Raw genomic sequence first — 19,356 nt, forward strand, 5'->3', positions numbered from 1 at the left:
AAATGACTGAAATGATTGAAATGAAATGAACCGAAATGACAGACATAGTACAAACGGCATGAAATGATTGAAATGCTTAACTTATTCGGATTTGAAACGGTCCGACCGTTTCATGATTTTGAACAACGTTAGATTGCCATTGGCCGGAGTGCTCAGTTTAACGTGACAAGCAGACGGCTTTAATTTCGAAACGGTTCGATCGATTCGAACATAGAAATGATCGGGGGAGTCGTTCGGTTTGCAGCGACGTGCTACGAAACGAGGTGCCTGGTGGCACGAACGGCATGTACCGAAAAGTGATAACGGCTTCTTTCGAAGAAGGGGTAGTGACATGTAGTAACGAATACGAGTGCCACAGTTAAGACGTTCGTGCAATCTAAAGTGAGTGGTTCGTGAGTTCAGGAATCTAGTTTACGTGACTTTGTAACACATGAAATGAAATGGGTGCCGAAGCCCTACCTGCGACAGCCGGCCCAGACGTGTTTGTATGACAACGGAAAATTTCGATTTGAGTATAGCGACTCAGACGGCAATCAGACGGACGCTGACGAACGACAAGGCTTTGTCGACACTAAGGCGGACGGAACAGCGTGGAACTCACGAACCCGGCTCACTGAAAGGTCTCGAGGATAGTCGGCCCTTGATTTCTGACGTATCAGGTATCGCGCACCGGAACCGACGAGGGAGCTAGGCGAACGGGCTGGTTATATACTCCACCGGGCTCCACCCATAATTCCAGGCCACCATACTGGCCTTTCCATATATATATATATATATATATATATATATATATATATATATATATATATAAAAGACTTTCAAAAATGTCCACTAGAGGAGTATAGTCTCTATATGTAAAAAGGAAAAATAACAAAATAACACAATAAGGGAGCCCCCAGAGCTGCATAACCTATAAGTATACAACAAAAACACAGGAAATTTCCCCAGGGTTTTTTTAGCAGCAGAGAGTTGGTGTAAAAATAGTTGATGTAAAAAATAATTTATTTGACAAACAATAGTAATTCCAAATGAACAATAGTACATCATCCATATATGTAGTGCGACAAATACAAACATGGAACATCACTCATAGCAAAAAACTCTATGTACAGGCATGGTTTGCCAATTGTATTCGTAACATATGTATCACCATGAAAAACCCCGATGCATTTCGACCCTTACGATTTCCGGTCTCTTCAGGGGGATTTATATTCTAGGGAAATGTCAAAATATCTAATTAAAGACTTTGGACAATATAAAAATATATATAGGTATAGTATTTCAAATTAAGCAAAAATATGTCTCCATGCATATAGAGATATAGTTACCAATGGGTGTATGAGGACATGAGGACGTGTCGCATGAACCGGCATTGCAGGATTATAACCATCCAGTGATCCCATCACTGCCACATGTTCCCCCCGTGCCCTCTGGGTGGGTGCATAGTCCACTGAGCTTACAGGGGGCCACGTTTTAGGACCCAGAGAGGAGGATGGGGGGGTAAAACACCTGCAGATGGACATGCAAAAAACTTTTTGTAAGTCATCATTAAATAATATTAGAGGGAGTATATAGAAGTGCTTGGCAGTTATAGGCTTATTACTTGGTAATTAATGAATTCATATTGTAAAAGAATTAAGCTAATTATATATAGCATGGCGTAGTTTCTTCATTAGTTATATTAATTATAAGAGGGATTAGCTGACAGTGAAAAAAGGTGGGTGAGGGATAGGGTGTGGAGATGTGATGGGTGAAGTGAAAATGCATGATGTGAGGTACACTGATGACGGGGCAAGAGGGATGTGAAAGTGAAAACAAAACCAAACTACTGAAAAAGGAAACTGAAACAACAAAATTGGAAATGTCAAAAAAGTAATGGTGCATGCGTGTGTCTATATGTAATTGTAGTATGGGTCTATATTCATATATAACTTTAGTTATTGAATTACAAGAATAGTTAAAAGTGATTACTTTTATCTAGATACAACATGTTTAATGCATGAGGCATCTGCTTCATTATGCTATGGGAAGTTGGGAACCTTTGACCTTTTCTTTTCATCAGTTGTAGCTATTGTCTTCACTACCATATAAATATGACTTGGAGACCAGTCCGGAGTTTGAGGTTTGATTCAAGACTGAAGTTTGAATCATGCTGACTATCTTCTCCAGGTAGCTCATTTATAATGAGCTAGTGACTCCCCTGAATTGAATATGCTGAATTTATCCTGTATAGTATCATCTGTAATACATCTTCAATCAAATCTAAGTAAATAATTTTATTACATTCTTTGTGTGTTGTTGTGTTTTAATCCTTGCATTTACTGACCACATATCTGAAAGGGTAAATATATAAATGAACTTATGAATAAATGTAACACAGGATTTAACCCCTTGTTACAGTAATGTTTCCCCATATATCATACAGGACATCAATGACCATCAACTAATTAGGTGTAACAATATTCTGTATAGTCCAGAAGATCTTGTCCAACACTTAACGTGTTTCCCTGAATAGCTTTTTCAGGACTGTATGCTTTTGAGGGAAACATCACTATCATCATCATCATCAAACAGACAAACACAAGATATGGTAAGTATATATTTATATTTCAATACTGTCATTCATATTACACACTTTATTATATATTTATAGACTGCACAGATTACATCAATATGGGGGCAAATGATGGAATCCACAATCCAGTCGGGAGGGGGGGGGGAGCATAGGGAACCCAAACAAAGGGGGGAAACAACAGAGTATGGCACACAGGTGAGAAATCTATAATATACCAAGTAAGTGGAGAGCATAGTTAGTAGCAGCTCTATCTCTAGCTCTATCTCTATTTACTAAGGCAGCCATAACTGCTTGTGACTGATGACACGGTCCATGTGTCAAACTGGAGGGAAAAGAGTGTCTGGCAGACATAAATGATCACCTTTTCCAAAGTCTTGTTTCGTAAGAAGTTGTCCCCTGTGGAGCACTTGTTCTTAGCATGCTTGATTGGTTTACCTGCCGAAGTAAAAACAAACTTCTGCCCCTTCAAATGGAACCAAAAGCTCTCTATATCTCGACTATCTATATAAATACTCTTTTTATAGCTCACAGGCTTTGCTAAAACATGGAGCTCTGCTTCTTGAGCTGGGGAAAAAGGATCCAATGACTCCGAATACAGAGTATCCTTCTGGGTGATGAACTTCATCCTCAGTATAAAACTACAAAAAAGTAAATACTCGGGTCTTCAGGGAGTGTGTCCTGCACTGGGCTCACAGCAGCTGATTCCTATGTCATCAATTTAACACATGTGGTTTTCATTTGTCTCCAGCCTCCTCCAATAGAGGCAATAAGGTGGCTGGATTCAAATGTATGCATTTTTCATTGTTAGATTTGTACATAAACAAACAAAACAAATTCATATTTTGAACCTTTCATTAGACAAACATTTAGCTAGATATATATGCTGTGCAGAATGTCGGACCATTAAAAATTAAATATTTGACTAAAATAATTTCTGTAACTTTGTCTAATAGCACCTTTGCATAAAAGCTACAGCTCTGATATATCGGGATGAACCCTTCATTACTGGGTCCAGCTTGCTTAAATATAACAATGGCTTGTTTTCTATCATGCTGTTTGTGTAAGAACTCCAGTTTCATGATTCAAAAAGACAACTTTTTCCTGGCAATATTATAATAAATCATAACAATACCCTGCAGTCATGCAGAGATGTCCATAAATCCAAAATATTCTTCTACTTATACCCACTGCACTTACAAGGAAAAGGGGCACATCATTTCACAATCCACAAATTCTGCTTTGGATTCCAAAAATAAAAAAATACATAAAAACAAAAGGACCAACAATATGTATGATGGACCAGAAAGCACTCGACCATCAAAAACAATAAAACAACTGGCTGCATGCAGCATCTATCCTAACAAGGTGTGTTGACTTGATGTGATGGGTCTGTAAAATTTAAATGTTATTTATTATTACTCTCACATCATGGGCCACACATCAAGTTATTATCAGACTTTAAGATTTAATTTCTGAAGAATTTTTTTTATTTTTATGTATCCCATCCATCTTGGCTTTCTTAAACATTATTGCAGCTGTATTCAAATTAACAACCTCATCCTAATCTTTTTTTTTCTTTCCACTCAATAAATGTAAAATTACAAAATTGTTATCTTAATCTAAACTAATCCCATTTTTACCAATTTCCCCATTAACCTGGAGTTCATTTCCAACCAAAGGCTGTCTAAACCAGTTTCAATATATCTATATTTATTAATAAAATTGTTAAACTCATATTAGAAATGAATACTCATATGATAATTTCAGTATCACACACTAATATATATGCACAGATAAATGTCCTTAAAGGGGGACATATTACTTAATTTGATTTAATTTCCCTGTTTTACATGCACTGTTTGCACTATAAAAGGATATTCAATTTGTGTAATACACGGTTAAATGTAACCTTCATTTTACCATGTTTGGAAAACAGATTAAAAAATAATTGTGATGACATTGTTTATCATTAAATTCCTTATAAATGTTTTGTCTAAAAAAACAGAAATTGGCATGGTGTCCTTCCAGCTTATCACCAACCTCTCATCCCAGCTACATTCTTTAATGAAGAGCGCAAAGGAGGGGGTCACATCTGTATACATGACACACACAAGAGATAGAACTAAAGGTTCCAGCATTCACACACATACACAAATATCTCTATAAAATCGCTTACATTTCCCATTTGTACAAAACTTTTTTTTAAATATTTCCTTGCTTAACTTCTGCTTTCCTTATTTTGTTCTGATGTTTTTTACATCCCATGTATTGTAATCCCATACTTCACATACTGTACCGTCTATGATCAGACGGACAGCCATAGTGCTCATCCCATCTTCCCTCTCTGACAACATATAAAGCATTCTTTTTTAACTCTCATTTCTCTGTTTCTTGACTTTACTAGTTGTAGTGCCTGACCCCAAATTCATCCCACAACTTAACATCAAAACGTCCCTTTCTGTCTAGTGTTAATTGTCACCCTTATTCCATCCTGCTCACATACATAGCTGTTTCTCTAGCTGTTTACTTTGCATGATTCTTAGTCCCTATGGACTTTGGTGGTAACCCAGTTACCCATTGTGGATCCCTGTCCACCTTAACCATTAATCTAGGGGCTCAGTATAGGCGTAACCGCACCTTCGGTTCATATATAGCGCTCCTCTTGCGCTGGGCATTTTTGAGGGTCTCTAACCCATCATTCCCTTACATAATTTTATGCCCATAATGACTGACCGGTCTTCTCTACGTGTGCCTATACCCTCTTGCCTCTAAACTACTTTATCTAGCAAATGTACTACATAGACCTGTGAACAGCACTATTCTTCCCTTTCTTATCTATAATACTCCGATGGACAATAGACAGTGACAACATAACATATAACCACCAAGCGATACAGTTTGATTAAGGGGAGTGAAATAGGTACCCTTTGTCCCGAAAATACCTTACCAATCAAGGAAGTCTGATAACTCAAATGTAAGCAAAAGGCTTACTTCAGCCGGATGATTATTAGAAATTCCCGGATCGTCTCAAGCTCCTTGTTTCAGATACCCTGGGTCACCTGTAAAGCCCCTCCTGGCTGGCTCACCTCTTGACCTGGACATTTTATAGATAGGTAACGCCTATCCTCATATTGATTAGTGGTTCCAAATCAATAATAACTACTGCAGTAGGGAACAGACACAAGAGATACGCTCAGCATCTTTCCAAATAACTGTTCTGCTTTAATACGATGCAATTGAAGGGGTTTTATACACATGATTACATATGTATCACATTAATATTACAATTGTACGTTTATGGTAACAAAGGGCGTTACATAGGCAGGCTAATTCTAATCAGGACTCGAAAGAATGCAAAACATGTACTGAAAACATTATTAGTGCCATGTGCACAGTGAAGTCATTGTGCAATACATATAAAATAGAATACAATTATATACAGAACTTACACCTTTCCATTACAGTAACAAGTTGTGATTTTTCAACAAAAAATTTCCCGCATTGAGAACAGGAATACGGCTTCTCCCTGTGTGAGATCTCTGATGTGTGGAAAGATGGGACTTGTGTGAAAAACATTTCCCGCATTCAGGACAGGAAAACGGCTTCTCCCCCGTGTGAGATCTCTGATGTGTGTCAAGATGGGACTTCTGTGAAAAACATTTCCCGCACTCAGGACAGGAAAACGGTTTCTCCCCTGTGTGAGATCTCTGATGTGTGTCAAGATGGGACTTCTGTGAAAAACATTTCCCGCACTCAGGACAGGAATACGGTGTCTCCCCCGTGTGAGATCTCTGATGTGTGGAAAGATGGGACTTGTGTGAAAAACATTTCCCGCACTCAGGACAGGAAAACGGCTTCTCCCCTGTGTGAGATCTCTGATGTCTGTAAAGATCGGACTTCACTGAAAAACATTTCCCGCACTCAGGACAGGAATGCGGCTTTTCCCCTGTGTGAGATCTCTGATGTGTGTAAAGACCGGACCTATCTGAAAAACATTTCCCGCACTCAGGACAGGAAAAAGGCTTCTGCCCCGTGTGAGATCTCTGATGTGTGTTAAGAATGGACTTCACTGAAAAACATTTCCCGCACTCAGGACAGGAATACGGCTTCTCCCCTGTGTGAGATCTCTGATGTGTGTAAAGATGGGACTTGTGTGAAAAACATTTCCCGCACTCAGGACAGGAATACGGCTTCTCCCCCGTGTGAGATCTCTGATGTGTGCAGAGATGGGACTTCTGTGAAAAACATTTCCCGCATTCAGGACAGGAAAACGGCTTCTCCCCTGTGTGAGATCTCTGATGTGTGTCAAAACTGGACTTCAATGAAAAACATTTCCCACACTCAGGACAGGAATATGGCTTCTCTCCTGTATGAGATCTTTTATGCACATTAAGTTTGGATTTACAAGGGAAAGACTTCCCGCACTCCGTACAGGAAAACCTCTTCTCTGTTGGAAGGACGGCCCCGTCCCTCACAGTCTGAGGTTCCTCAGGATAAGAGGAATACGATGGTCCATCTACACTGTGTGATGCCAGATGGACATTTGAGGTAGTCGGGTTTTCTCCTGGACTATACTGTGTGATGTCCTCATCTTCTACTTTACAGTCTGGAGACAAAGTGAGACAATCCTCTGAGGTTTTCCTCATCTCCCGTCCATCTACTAAAATAGAAATACAAAGATTATTACTAGACATGAGCAGATTGGTTCCCCTAAACCAGGACTCCGCCCACATCAGGCAACTTTGTCTCTGAGGATGTTACAATTCCCCCCTCAAGGTAACTAGTAAATGGGTCCTCTGATCTCCCATCAGATCATTTCTTTATTCATGGACCTTAGTCAGAGAGTGAGGAACACACCGCTGCCTCCCATCTCCTGAGACTGCACTCAGTGACTTGGGTCTAAGACTTTACAGACATATCCCTCCACCCGGCACAACCAGAAAACAACAGATTAAGTAATCCTGGGGGGATTGTTCTGTCAGAGATCTTACCATACCCGGGTATGGGGCAGAAGACCCAAAGCACATACCCCAGGTGCCTAGATCTAGTAACATCTATGGTGAAAATGAACATTTTGCTGCCAGCTGAACCCCAGAATCTCCATAAATCCAGTCTAGATACATAAATTGTGTCTGCAGCACAGAGAAGGAAGATTATCCGAGAGAAATACAGGAATACAGGACGGGGAACACAGCTCAGGAAAGTGACCAGGGGATTACAGGCTGATATCACCCAGCCCCCGCCCTACTCTGGACCAATCAGTGAGCAGTATGGGTGGAGCAATGTATTTAGTGTTAATGACCCACCTGTGCTGATCTCTGTAGGAGTGTCCTCCTCTATAAATGTCCCCGTTATTCCATCCTCCTCCATAGACTGCTGATCATCCCTCACATACCTCTCTTCTTCTTCTGCTTTAACCTCAAATTCTATATCGATTGGATCTCCACTCTAAACCAAGAAAATGAGAGAGAATATCATCTGTAAGATAGAAGATTTATTATTGTGACATCACATAAAAAATCCACAAATTGTCACACAAGTCCATGTTCTAGATGATCTGTCCCACCAACCTTGTAACAGTGAGGGATGGTGTGATCTTCCTGTGTGGAATCCCAGGAATACAGAAGACGGGGACATCTCTCTGGTGGGTTCCTGGTATTAGGTGGTTCCATCATATCCTTGTGTCCTTCTGAAAACTCCTCCATCACTCCATACTCCTCATCCTCCTCTTCATACTCTTTTTTAACAACAATATCATAATTCCCGAGGTCTCCACTCTGAATACATAGTAAAACATTAATTGTAACTAGAGATGGGCTGAACACCCCCCCGGTTTGGTTTGCACCAGAACTCCCGAACAGAAAAAACGATTAACCCTAATAAAGTCTATGAGACCTGAACTTGAAAAATAAAAAGTCCCCATTTTGAAGGCTTATATGCAAGTAATTGGCCATAAAAAGGGTATGGGGCCAGGTACTTCCCTGGGGGACATGTATCAATGCAAAACATTTTTTTAAAAAAGATTGTTTTTCCAGGAGAAGTTCCTGGTTCCGGGCTCTTATATCCACTTCCTGTCCAGACCAATTTCCAGCTTTCAGCGCTCTCACACTTTGAATGACAATTACTCAGTCATGCAGCACTGTACCCATATGAAATTTGTGTCCTTTTTTTCACACAAATAGAGATTTCTTTTGGTGGTATTTAATTACCACTGAGGCTTTTATTTTTGCATTTATAAATAAAAAAAGACAGAAAATTTTGTTTAAAAAAATAAATTTTTCTTAATTTCATTATAAAATTTAGAAAATTAGTAATTTTTCTTCATAAATTTGGGTCAGAATTTATACTACTACATATCTTTGGTAAAAATAACCCAATCAGTGTATATTATTTGGTCTTTATGAAAGTTATAGAGTCTACAAGCTATGGTGGTCACTGAAAATTGATCACACCTGACGTACTGACGGCCAATCTCATTTCTTGAGACCCCAACATCCAGGAAAGTACAAATCACCCCTTTTAGGAAAGTAGACAATCCAAGGTATTTAGTAAGAGGCATTGTGAGTTTTTAGAAGTTGTAATTTTTTTCCCACCGTTATTTACAAAGTGACGTTTTGTTCCCAAAATTGTCATATTAACCACTTCATGCAAATCACCGTACCCATACGTTAGTACTTTGACGCTAAATACCGGGGTTATGGCAGCAGCTAACTGCCATAACCCCGGTATTTTCAGGAATGGCGTGCGTTTCTCTTTGAGATAAAAGTGGTTACTGTATCCGCTCCCCTCACTGCCTGGATGCCGAGTGAGGGAAAGATGGGCCCCCCTCAGCTCCATAGCATTGGAGGGCGGAAACTACGTCAAACGTCACTTCCGCCCAATGCTCTTAAAGGGGATTTTTTTTTTAATGACATTTGATTTTTTTTTATTATTGCCACTTGTATAAATGGTGCTCAAAGGAAACAAAAAACAGCCATAGTGCAATATTGCCAAATAAAAAGTAAATTTATTAAATAAAAGAAGCTGCTTCCATCAAGTAAGAATAAAAACAAAGAACAAAAAACGCAGTAATAAACAATGGGAGTAGTGACACACTCGCCTCCTCACCGAACGTCCGTAAAAAAGCCACCGGAAATGACGTCACAAGGCTCCACCCGACACGTTGTGTCACTGGTCACGTGACTTCCTCAGGGATAGGAGCCAAGTGACAGGCATCGGGTATTTATACCCCCTCCAACCAATGGGTAAGCCTTAGTAACAGGGGAGTCATCAGTTCATCTGTGTCCAATACGGTATAATTAATTGGCCAATAAGAAAAAACATCCATCATGGCAGAGAAAACTGCTTTTTTCTTATTGGCCAATTAATTCTTACTTGATGTAAGCAGCTTCTTTTATTTAATACATTTACTTTTCATTTGGCAATATTGCACTATGGCTGTTATTTGTTTCCTTTGAGCTCCATTTATACAAGAAGTGCCATTTCTTGGAGCAAGCTGTTTTCTCTACATATAGTTTCCTAATGCCGCTTACACACGATCGGACTATCCGGCGGACTTAGCCACAATTCACCCGTGTGTGGGCTCCGGCAGACTTTTTCTTCCCAAAAGTCCGGCGGACTTTGAGAGAAGTTTTGACTCAAAATTGTCAGACTAGTATTAGTCCACCGGACTTTCCAAATGAACGCACTTGCCCACACAGGAAGTAAAGTCCCTTCATTTTGAACGTGACTTCAGGTAGACGGGACTAGCGAAGGAAGTCAATGTCGCCTCCTCCGTCGGTGAGATTGTCACCTCACGAGCACCGTCGCCTGGTATGGGTTTTAAGGGTAACCCCATCGCCGAAAAAAATGGTATGGGGGTTCCCCAAAGTCTATACCAGACCCTTATCTGAGCACGCAGCCTGGGCGGTCAGGAAAGGGGGCGGGGACAAGCGAGCGCCCCCCTCCTGAACCGTGCCAGGCCGCGTGCCCTCAACATGGGGGTAGGTGCTTTGTGAAAGGGGGCCGCAGGGCGCCCATGTTGATGAGGACAAGGGCCTCTTCCCGACAACCCTGGCCATTGGTTGTTGGGGTCTGTGGGCATGGAGCTTATCGGAATATGGGAGCCCCCTTAATAAGGGGCGAGGCACGCTCTGTGACCAGCGAGTCTATGAAACCCCGACCCCTTACCACATGATCAGCTGTCAGCCAATGACAGCTGATCATGTGATCACAACAAATCTGGTAATCGGCTATTTTTCCTCCTCGCGCTGACAGAAAAAAAAAAGCCGATCACCGGCGCCCGTGAGAGGGACTTCAGTCCCAATCAAGGCCAGCTCATCAGTGCCCACCTGCCCCCTGCCAGTGCCACCTAAATATGGAAAGAAGTGCCACCCATTAGTGCCCATAGTGGCACCCATCAGTGCCCACAGTGCCACCTATCAGTGCCCACAATCTGCCTCAATAACAGTGCTGCACCTCAGTGCCACATATCCGTGCCCACCAGTGTCATCTACCAGTGCCCATCAGTGCCCATCAGTGACGCCCATAAGTGCCCAGCAGTGCCACCTATCAGTGCCCATCATTCAGTGGTACCTATCATTGCCCATCCGTGCCACCCATCAGTGCCATCTTATCTTTGCCCATCAGTGCCGCCTTATCTGTGCCCATCGGTGCCACCTTATCTGTGCCTATTAGTGCCGCCTTAACTGTGCCTATCAGTGCCCACTAGTGCAGCCTCATCAGCGCATTTCAATGAAGGAGAAAAATGACCCGTTTGCAAAATTTTATAACAAACTATTAAAGTGGACCTTCCGCTCATTGGACTCCGGCGCCACAATTGGCACCTTTCAGGGGGGAGGGGGGTGCAGGTACCTGTACAGTACAGGTATCTGCACCCACCTCCGGGATAGCTCTCTGCGGAAAGGGGCGTAGATCTACGCCCCTTTCCGAAAGTCCCCCGCTGCCTGCTGGGAAACACACAGATCCCAGAGGCAGCGGGTCCATCCTTATTGCGCAGCGCGACTCGCACATGCGCAGTAGGGAACCGGGAAATGAAGCCGAAAGGCTCCACTTCCTGATTCCCATACCCAAGATGGCGGCGGCAGCACCCGAGAGACGATCGAGAGATCGGCTTCGGGTGCCGACATCGCTGGCGCGCTGGGCGGGTAAGTGTCCTTATTTTAAAAGTCAGCAGCTGCTGTATTTGTAGCTGCTGGCTTTTAAAAAAAAAAAACGGCGGAACTCCCGGCGGACTCCCGCTTTAAATGTGATTTTTTTTTGTTTTGCATTTTTTTTGTTTGTTTAGCAAAAAATAAAACTCCCAGCTGTAATTAATTACCACCAAAAGAAAGCTCTATTTGTGGGAAAAAAATGATAAAAATGTAATTTGGGTACAGTGCTGTATGCCCGCGCAATTGTCATTCAAAGTGCATCAGTGCTGAAAGCTGAAAATTGGTCTGGGCAGGAGGGGGGTTTAAGTGCCCAGTAAGCAAGTGGTTAAGCTTGTTTGCCAAACACAAGAGTGAATGGAACATCATCTGGTGAGCTCGTTCCTTACCGGGAGTTGGTCTCCCATTCATCACTGTGGTGGAGGAACTCATCTCATCATATTGTTTTTGTACTGTTAAATAAGGCCCCTTTCACACATACGGACCGTTCCTCCGTTTTTCATCCATCCCTTGACGGATCGAAAAACAGACATCAATGCATTCCTATGGAAAAACCAACGACAACGGATGATCATCTATTTTCATCCGCTTCCGTCAATTTTTCTTTTTTTTACGTCATTTTTTCATCCTAATAAACTGCTCGCTCGTACCCCACAGTTCCTAGCCTGGCTGTATGCTCGGATAAGGTTCTGGTATGGATTGGAGAGGGGGGTCCCACGTTTTTTCTATTCAGCCCACTGACAGCTGATGTCTCATCGGTTGTTAAGGATGTCACGGCCGACTTCCCGACCCCACTCCTTAATAACCAGCTATTCACTGCACCCCGATTGGGCAAGGCATTACCCAATCAGGGTTTAGAATGCACTGTGCAGCGCGCAGTGCATTGCAGAGCATTCAGCATGATGAACACCCACCAAATGCCCTGCAAATTGGGGTGTTTCGCCAAATGGACAAACAGGCAATGTTCGGACCACTTTTTGCTCGGCCAAAACCGTTTACTCAACTTTAATTGCAACAAACCAGCTGTGTATATATGATATCTACCAATAACTGTAAATCATCTACCTGATGATAGTGAGGAATGGTGTGATCTTCCTGTGTGGAATCCCGGGAATACAGAGGACGGGGACATCTCTCTGGTGGGTTCCTGGTATTAGGTGGCTCCATCATATCCTTGTGTCCTTCTGAAAACTCCTCCATCACTCCATACTCCTCATCCTCCTCTTTATACTCTTCTTTAACATCAATATTATAATCCCTGAGGTTTCCACTCTGAATATATAATAAAACATTCATTGTAACAATCATGCTGTGTATAAATCAGAACTACCAATAATTGTCAATCATCTACCTGATGATGGTGGGGGATGGTGTGATCTTCCTGTGTGGAATCCCGGGAATACAGAGGACGGGGACATCTCTCTGGTGGGTTCCTGTAGCTGGATGACTCCACCATGGTGTCCTGGTACAGATCTTTGTGTTCTTTTGGAAAATCTGACTCCTCCAACACCCCATCCTCATCATCCTCCTCTTTTATCTCTTCTTTAACTTCAATTTTAGAATCTCTCAGATTTCCACTCTGAATATATAATAAAAATGACATCAATGGTAACAATGCAGATAATGTACAGATCCTAATGATACTATCAGTGATTGTTCCTCATTTACCTGATGATGGTGAGGGATGGTGTGATCTTCCTGTGTGGAATCCCGGGAATACAGAGGACGGGGACATCTCTCTGGTGGGTTCCCATTACTGGATCCATCTGTAGGAAACACACACACTGACTGATGATGGGGGATCTAGGTGGAGCCTCCGTACTGCTCTCTCCTTTACAATAAAGTCTCCTCTTACCCGGTGATGTGAGGGGCGGCTGATTGTCCATCATGACGTCCTTGTAGAGATCCTTGTGTCCTTCTAAATACTCCCACTCCTCCATGGAGAAATAGACAGTGACATCCTGACACCTTATAGGAACCTGACACACACAATGATACAGTCACCATCCAGACACATCCCTTGTCTGTTAGACTTCACAGGAGGAAAAGTCTAGATCTGAATATAAATAGTAAAATCAAATGATTCCCAGAATCCTCCTCAGCTCTCCATTCAGGTCTCCATTTTATTAAAGCCCCACTTCAGGCTGAGGTATAAATTACCCACACAGGACCCCCACACTGTGCGGGTTAAAAGCTTGTAGCAGGCATTCTGATGTCATTACATACAAAGCAGGACCAACAGTTCCACTTTGTTATTGAGGATGCCAAGGGTCCGCTCACATCCTAAGAGCATCAAAAAAAGCCAGATAGAGGGACATGGGGGAGGAGCTGTGAGGTCAGTGTGATGTCATAGGATATATAGACTCTGGATGGAGGGGCATTTGGATGGGGAGATTTGAGGGGCCCTCTATATGAGGATGCAAACTAAATCATTGTTCCTGGGTGTGTCCTTCCTCTCCTAAACTGAAAAGTAAACTTTGACCTTTAACATACAGAAATCTGACAGGAATCTGTGAAAGTAAGCTCTCATGTGATCAGGTGACGTGCGGGGGTGCAGAATATGGGGTGAAGGGTGCAGGACACAAGACATGTGGTGCAGGGTGCAGAACATGGGGTGAAGGGTGTAGGTCAGCGCAAGACATGGGGTGCAGAAAACAGGACCTCCTGCATGTCCTGTACATCTCCCCCAGCAGTGTGTGAGAGCAGAGTGGATGGAGAGGACATCTTGTGCACATAAAGCAGCATGTCCCTCCCTGGCTGGTCTCTTAGCTGGCTGCTTTGCAGGCTTGTTCTGGTTACTCCTGTAAGGACTCTGTATTCCTGTTTCTCAGCACCTTGTGGGGATCTTTGTGGCAGTGCTGAGGTGGCACCATGTTGGAGATTGGGTCCCGCTCCTTCCTCTCTGTTCTGCCGGAGGGCTCTGCAGGGACAAAGGCAGCTGTGGGTGGAAGCAGGAGCCGATGGTGACAGTAATGCGGCCGCAGAAAGGAGAAAGATCGGCAGCGGGAGCTCAGTGAGATGAGTCCTCTCATGGCGCTGTCCTGCCCAGTCCACACCTGACTTCATAGGTTGGGTGCCTCCTCCCCCCTCCCGCCTGGCCCCAGTCCGAGCCACATTCCTCTCTAAATAATGTGTCCGGGTTTCAGGCAGAAACATTATTCAGACAAACAGTGAGAATGGACTGACAAGAGCTCAGGTGCCAGGATGCCATTTCTAGTCACCATGGTGACCTGGGATTTGTTGAGCCCTGACTTAAGGTGACCATAGAGACATGGAAATTCAGCTGGTTCAGCAGGGATAAAAGTCACTCCATCAGTGGCTGCAGCCAATAGCTTCATCGCTGATCTGTGTATTCTGAGAGAGGAGGAGCGCCCCCCATTGTCAGAATACAATAGTGCAGCGGGGAGGATTCCCCCATCCCCCTCCAATGTGTGGATGGGGGAATCACTTCCGTTTTTTCTTCTCATCCCGCTGGATGAACAAAAACTGAACCATGTATGGCCAGATTTGGAAAGAAGATATATTCATTAATAGTGATGGGCTCAGGCATGGTGGAAACCCCACATTCCCGATCCCGCCAGGAAGCCGACACTGAACAGAACTAATCATAGGCAGTGAGACATTTCCTGATTTGTACAGCTGAGGACCAGGAAATGTCTCACTGTCTGTGATTAGCGCTGTGCAGTGTCGGCTTCCTCGCGGGATCGGGAATGTGGGGTTTCCACCACGCCTGAGCCCATCACTATACATCATCAACTGATGATCCCTGAAGGGGTTAATCTAGGTTTCCACACTATATATGTGTGTATCATCATCTGCTGGAGATAAAAGATGTCACAGTGACTATGGAGGAAGAGGACGGACATGACGGGGGGTTACTGGGTGTAAATAGAAAATAAGATCTTATTACCTCCTCTGCTGCGTCTTCCAGCAATGTCTTTTCTCTACTTCCTCCCGACTCACCTCTCACCCGAATCTTCCTGTCTATACCTGACATCACTTCCTGTCAGTACCTGACATCACTTCCTCCAAGCTCCACCGTTGACAGGAAGCATGTGGCCTCCACTCCACTTATTTTTTTACCTGAACTTTATTGTGAATCTCTGCAGCTGGAGCTCCACTGTCACAGGAAACGTGGCCTCCACAACTCCACTTTTTTTTTTCAAATAAACTTTAATGTAACAACCAACAAATAGATGATACTACAGGAAGTGGAGGTCACATGATTTCTGTGTAGAGTGGAGCTTCAGTAACTGCAGTCTGCAGATGTACTGAGCCATTCTGTTGTTCTTATTCGTTGAGCTGGGGATTTGCAGAAATACAAGATATTTTTGGTAGGTTTTGTACTTTCTGTTAAAGTGCTGTCCTTGGGGGTGTGTCCAAGATGGCGGAGTGACCAGACGCACATCCCGGAGCTCCGCTGGAAAGATCTCCTTATCTTCCGTGTACCTGTGAGTAACGTCGCCCTACACAGCACTGATAGCCGGCAGATGCCGTCCAGAACACCGGGCCGAGGCAAGGGTGGTAAGAAGCTCAGTTCCCCCCAATACTCTGGAAGATAGGGGCCCGGAGCTGCGGTCACAGCCTGCATCTATAACATGTGTCAATATGGCGTTGCATATGTAGCGCTGGTATTTCTAATACCAATGCTAGTGTATTTTTCTAAATTTAAGTTTTCTGAAGGTGCAGTTTGGCTCAGATTAATTATTCCAAAGTTCTGGTTTCTGTACTAGTTCAGCTGGGTTGCTTTGGTTTCCACTTGGCCGTAGGTGTCGCTGTCACCGCCGATAAGTGTGAATATTCAACAGGCAGAATGCATTGAGTGTCCTTTGCTCGGAAATGGCCCAGTGGGAGTGGTTCACCTGCAGTGCATTCTGGGTGGGGGTACTTAAGGTACTGACGCCATATTTTCGGGTCTTTCCCAGGTTTCTTTTCCAGGGTTCGCTATCCCGACCTCATGGCCCTCCTGGCCTGGAGTGTCTGCTGTCTGATCCTGTGTCTTGGGGCCAGCTGGCCCGAGACCTTGCAACTGAAATAGTAGGCCCAGAAGTCTTGGGGCCTACTGATCCAGGGGTGGTCCTGAGCTGTCTTGCCTGCGGGGAGAAGCCAAGCCACTGGAGGATCCAGGGGAGGACTTTTCCAGGAGAGGGCCGAGCATCAAGGCTGTTATCTCTGGTTCACTAATCACACAGTATCGCTGGGTCGGCTGAAGGAAACTGGTACTGTGTGAAGAAAATACTTCTAACCCGCATTTACCAGGTGCCTGAACTCCCCTTAACCTTTAACCCTCTATTGAAAGACTTTGTGTTTATTCCCAAATAAATCTTTGAAAAAGGACTAAGTGTTGAACTAACATTCTTTGGGTTCACTTTTCAAGGGGACCCCCCGAGACGCAGAAGCGAGAAGGTGAGGTAGGTCAGTGGTACATATACAAAAAATAAGTGTAGCGCTAAATATAGATCATCTGTGTACTAATAAGTAATGATCAACGTGATAATAAATGAGTGATAATTAGCTATGTAAAGCAAATATAAACACTACAATAATCAAAAAATAATTGGTGTACATAAAAGACAAGTACATATGTGTACATGCAAATGCCACTGTGAAATGACTCCCACAGTACTGAATGTATATATAAGTGATAACGTGAAAGTCCCAGAATTAGACAATAATAAGTGTCCAATAGGTTAATGAATAACTTGGATATCAAAATGGTGTAATCCAAATGAATCTTGGTGGATCTGGAAACTTCAAGAGTAGTAATCAGATGGAAAGGTTAAACACTCTTACCAGATCAGTTGGACACACCTACCATATGGCAGTGTATTGTATGAGCTTGAAGCACTGAACCACTAGCGCTAAGAGAAACAAAGCCAAACCGAACCAAACGATGGAAGTTGGAAAATGGCCATACGATGGAATAGCATCCGTCCCAAATGATAACCTTGCAATGGAATGTCTCAACGGTAATCCAATAGAGCAAAAAAGAATGGAATAAACGGAACATTCTCCGATGGTGCAAGTCAAATGGATAACATTTATTCACATTTTATATCAAATGACAGATGCAACGATAAAAAACGTAATCACAAAAGAATTATATAAAAGCAATGTGGGAAGCATAAGCATAAGATAAGCCATCCCAACGTGTTTCGACGCCATAGGTCATCAATTGGGGCATATCTCAGACCTACCCACATAGCCAGAGTATTTATAAACTAAAAATAATGAGAGGTACCAGTGGCCACGCCCCTTGCAGGGCGCGACCGGAAGTGAGGATAATAACCTTCCCTCCAAGCCTCCATATGGATTAACTGGAGAATAGAAGCATAGTCCCAAAACCCTCATCATGAATGTTAAACGATAACGATGTTCTTCTTAGAATTAAATAAAAAAAATTATTATACAGCAGGAACATATAAATGATTACAATTATTTTTAATTGAATAAAATAAACTAAAATAATAATTCAAATATGCAAAAAAAATTGCAAAGTTATATAAAACGTGACTGTGGTGATGACATCACTTCCAGTATTGAAATCCTGCGACAACTCGTGCTAGGCCGCCGCACTGACTCCTGGTAACAATGACACAAGCTCCCAGGAGCCAGTGCGGCTCTAAGGAAATTACGAAACAGCCGCACTATCCACTATTCACAACTAAGGTACAGTGGCAAAAAAAAAAAAGTTCAGTTTTTACATTAGGACATAAAGTTAATTGTATTGGTCTAATGTGTTTAAATTGGGTGGAGCTCCGCTTTAAGGAGAAGTGTGCAACTTGGTCCTCATTACCCCTGAATCTTATGGGCCGAATTAACCTCCTTAAAATGATTTTCCTCCCGACGTTCCTCTATGTGTTCCGGAACTGTTCGATCTGGGTGCCCAACCTTCTTTTTAAAGAGGTGGAAAAATGTATGAACAGTTTCATCTGAGGAGGGAAGTTATCTAGAAAAGCCAAAGCCACTCTGATTCTCCCGGTGTGTTGCGGAGGTCTGTCAATCCCGATCTGCATGTTTATTTCTGGGCGGCAGTGCTGGTCACTGTCCGATGGTGGTTCATGCGGTCTCAAACAAACGCAGTGGTTTGTCTTGAGGCAGCTATTTTGGGACTCGCTACCGGAACTAGGGAATCTAATTTACCGGGGGCCCAAAGCATATGTTGCGCTACCTCAGTCCACAGAAACCACACTCAAGGTGTGACTTGCAGCGAAGGCAAGATTTACCTGCCCTAAAAGGTGGTCTCCCTTCACTCCTCTGTGGGGAAACCCCAATCTCCCGCATCTCCGTATCATTCCTGATCCCCAACTCTGGGCCAAGTATGGGATAAAGACCTTGGGCGACATTCCAACGGCAGACAGACTACTCCCCCTGACAGAACTCAAGTCCCAAATCCATCTGCCCTGACGGATGACATTTAGATATTCCCAACTCCGGCTGCCATACGAGCCCAGTTCCCTACCATTTCAAAGCTAGACATGGACCCAATAGAAGGTAGACTGGCCCTGGAACAGCTCTCTAACCCCTTGTCCACACTGTATTTTGACCTGCTAAGTTTCATCAAATCACCCAGGATGGAACAATTATGGGAGAAGTGGAAGACAGACATACCAGACTTGGACAGGGGGGACT

At 43.2% G+C, this 19,356-nt stretch overlaps 2 protein-coding genes across 2 annotated transcripts in view; one reads left to right on the plus strand and one right to left on the minus strand.

Annotated features, from left to right (window-relative positions):
- Positions 1-19,356, plus strand: part of LOC143989912 (uncharacterized) — a 155,889-nt gene that overhangs the window by 75,141 nt on the left and 61,392 nt on the right. The window lies entirely within an intron of this gene.
- Positions 5,777-15,721, minus strand: LOC143989979 (uncharacterized). Its single transcript, XM_077490223.1, has 8 exons — positions 15,635-15,721; positions 13,580-13,703; positions 13,393-13,490; positions 13,076-13,303; positions 12,790-12,996; positions 8,146-8,352; positions 7,882-8,023; positions 5,777-7,235 (listed from the first exon to the last, which is right to left on the minus strand). Exons 1-8 carry the CDS (start codon positions 15,719-15,721, stop codon positions 6,034-6,036), a joined length of 2,295 nt encoding a protein of 764 aa, XP_077346349.1. The 3' UTR covers positions 5,777-6,033.

The sequence above is a fragment of the Lithobates pipiens genome, unplaced genomic scaffold, assembly GCF_037356315.1.
Source record: "Lithobates pipiens isolate NorthernLeopardFrog02 unplaced genomic scaffold, aLitPip1_a1.2 Scaffold_18, whole genome shotgun sequence".
Taxonomy (NCBI): domain Eukaryota; kingdom Metazoa; phylum Chordata; class Amphibia; order Anura; family Ranidae; genus Lithobates; species Lithobates pipiens.

Bases quoted from the DNA above. Each gene is read 5' to 3' on its own strand.
- LOC143989979 (XM_077490223.1), bottom strand. From the start codon at position 15,721: ATGTCAGGTATAGACAGGAAGATTCGGGTGAGAGGTGAGTCGGGAGGA. The intron at 12,997-13,075 runs GTAGATGATTGA...TTATATATTCAG, and splicing joins CCATCCCCCACCATCATCAG to AGTGGAAACCTCAGGGATTA. The intron at 8,353-12,789 runs GTAGATGATTTA...CTATGTATTCAG, and splicing joins CCATTCCTCACTATCATCAG to AGTGGAGACCTCGGGAATTA.